The 2,038-nt window shown below is 33.4% G+C and overlaps 1 protein-coding gene across 1 annotated transcript; it reads right to left on the reverse strand.

The window, feature by feature from the left end:
- Positions 1–375: 375 nt before the first annotated feature.
- Positions 376–2,030, reverse strand: LOC116126605 (28 kDa heat- and acid-stable phosphoprotein-like; the record flags this gene model as incomplete). The annotated part of the gene is made up of 5 exons (XM_031412285.1): positions 376–503; positions 1,184–1,269; positions 1,644–1,678; positions 1,800–1,883; positions 1,962–2,030. Coding segments are annotated over 5 exons (387 nt in total), but the record flags the coding sequence as incomplete, so codon positions are not given.
- Positions 2,031–2,038: the final 8 nt, after the last annotated feature.

Consider the following 2,038-nt stretch of genomic DNA (forward strand, 5'->3'; position numbering starts at 1 on the left):
AAAAAAAGCATCTATTTATAAAAAATATATTCTAAAATTATGTGAAATATTAATAAAATTCAGCCCAAAAAATATTAATAATAAAGGCGTCGAAGTCCTACACCTCCCACAGGAAGCCAAGCCAAACATTGAAATAACAGTGAAATAAAAATCATTTTATTTAATAAATCTTCAAATTATAAGCAAAGAGATCAAGGAGACAATTGTTTCCTCTATATAAATCTTTGATTAAAAGTTAAACAACAACACAATCTATAATGGAAATATGTTTCCTGTACTAAGTCACTTGTTTCACATCAATAATCTCTAGGAATGTCATTTCCGAGCTTCCGCCTTCTTCCGCTCTTTGGCTGAAACAAGTGAATATATATGTATAAGTAAGTTTTAAAATCATATATCTAAGAACACAAATAAACTGAATGTTCTCAGAGCATTACCTCCCCTTTCTTCTTCCCGTCTTTTGGCAGCTTCAGCCCTTTCCTGACGTATAAGTGCTAAACGTTCTGCATGTGCAACAATAAGTCAATATGACAAAATACTAATTGTAGTAGCACTGGACAACAGCATACATTGTCAATCAACTGAAGAACATCAAGTGGGAATGGCGCAAAAATATGCTCAGCCCGGGTTTAGATCAGATTGGATACAAGTTTAGGGTTCTCATGGTTCCTAAACCTATTCAAATTTCAGGTAATTGAAGCTAGAAGCTAGTCATCAAGACCACAATCAGAAGTGGGTGTCAAAGAAATAGAGAGCGCAAATTAGCCAGCAGTAATCCAAAAAAAAAAAAAAAAAGGAATTGCTTGATATCACAAGATCTTCCACTGTTACGCTTAAGGGCAGAGGAAAAGAGGCGAAAAGAAATATAATCTCACTTTCTCCTGAAAGAACTCTGATCTTATTTTCTAAACTATCAACTTTTGAAACAAGTACATGTAAAATCACATAAAAGCTAAAAAGGGCCCATATATCTAGTATAAATAAGCCAAAGAGGAAAGTGGTGATGCCAAGATATGCCACCATACGAGTAACTTTAACATGTTGCAAGATCATGGAAAGTAATAAGGCAGGCAAAATTTTGCATATATCTGAAAGTCATCACCATTAACACAGTGACCAGTTCAAACACCAAAGATTCAACATTGCACAACTAAATATGAAAAGAGAAATAGCTAAGTTTCACCTAAATCCTGTCTTGCTTTTTCTGTTTTCCCTTGTTCTTGCAGCTTCATGTAACGTTCATGAGATCTTTGTTTCTCCAGTTCCTCTCTATAAACACACAAGAGAAGTGATATATAATAAGGATAATTGCTTCATTTGAAAGATTCTAACAGACAACAATTTGATCATGGGCTTGTGACATTTTTTCATCTCCTCTATTCTAAGATATGGCCACCGCCCTACCATCCTATCTTTGTTTAAACCCATTTGTTTTTAAAATATTTCGTAAGAGAAAAATCCACTTGTTCTTCCATCCTATCTTTGATTAAACTGATTTGTTTTTACAATATTTCATAAAAGAAAATTCCAATTCTTCTTCCTTATCTATCAGTTCAAAAATCAAAACCAACTCAAGAACCTATAAAGAGTTCTGTTTAATTAAGGTAGCATCCTCCCACTTTAAACAATGCGCAATAACAAACCTTTCACGCCTTGAAAGTTCAGTTGGTCTCCCAAACTGCACAAGGAAAAAAAGAAAGAATGGATTAATGAGTGAAGTACTAATATTTTTGGGCACCTGCTATTAACACAACCTTTTCAGTAATACATAATTTACAAGGAGGATGCATGAAACTTACATCAACATCTTTAGCTTTCAAATTCTTTGACTTGACTAAATTAGGATTATTGATCTCAATCAGACCTTCAGTTCCTTTACGACTCTGCTAAAATCATCATAGACACATGAGTTTAAAGTTAATTTTTCATTGAAAAATTGAAAAAAATTCACATCAACTTACTTCAGTTTTCTCTTCAGATTCTTCCCCAGATTCCACATCAGATACTTCCTCTTCATATTCAGCTTCCACCTAATAAA

The sequence above is a fragment of the Pistacia vera genome, unplaced genomic scaffold (genome assembly GCF_008641045.1).
Source record: "Pistacia vera cultivar Batoury unplaced genomic scaffold, PisVer_v2 Contig1800, whole genome shotgun sequence".
In the NCBI taxonomy this organism is placed as follows: domain Eukaryota; kingdom Viridiplantae; phylum Streptophyta; class Magnoliopsida; order Sapindales; family Anacardiaceae; genus Pistacia; species Pistacia vera.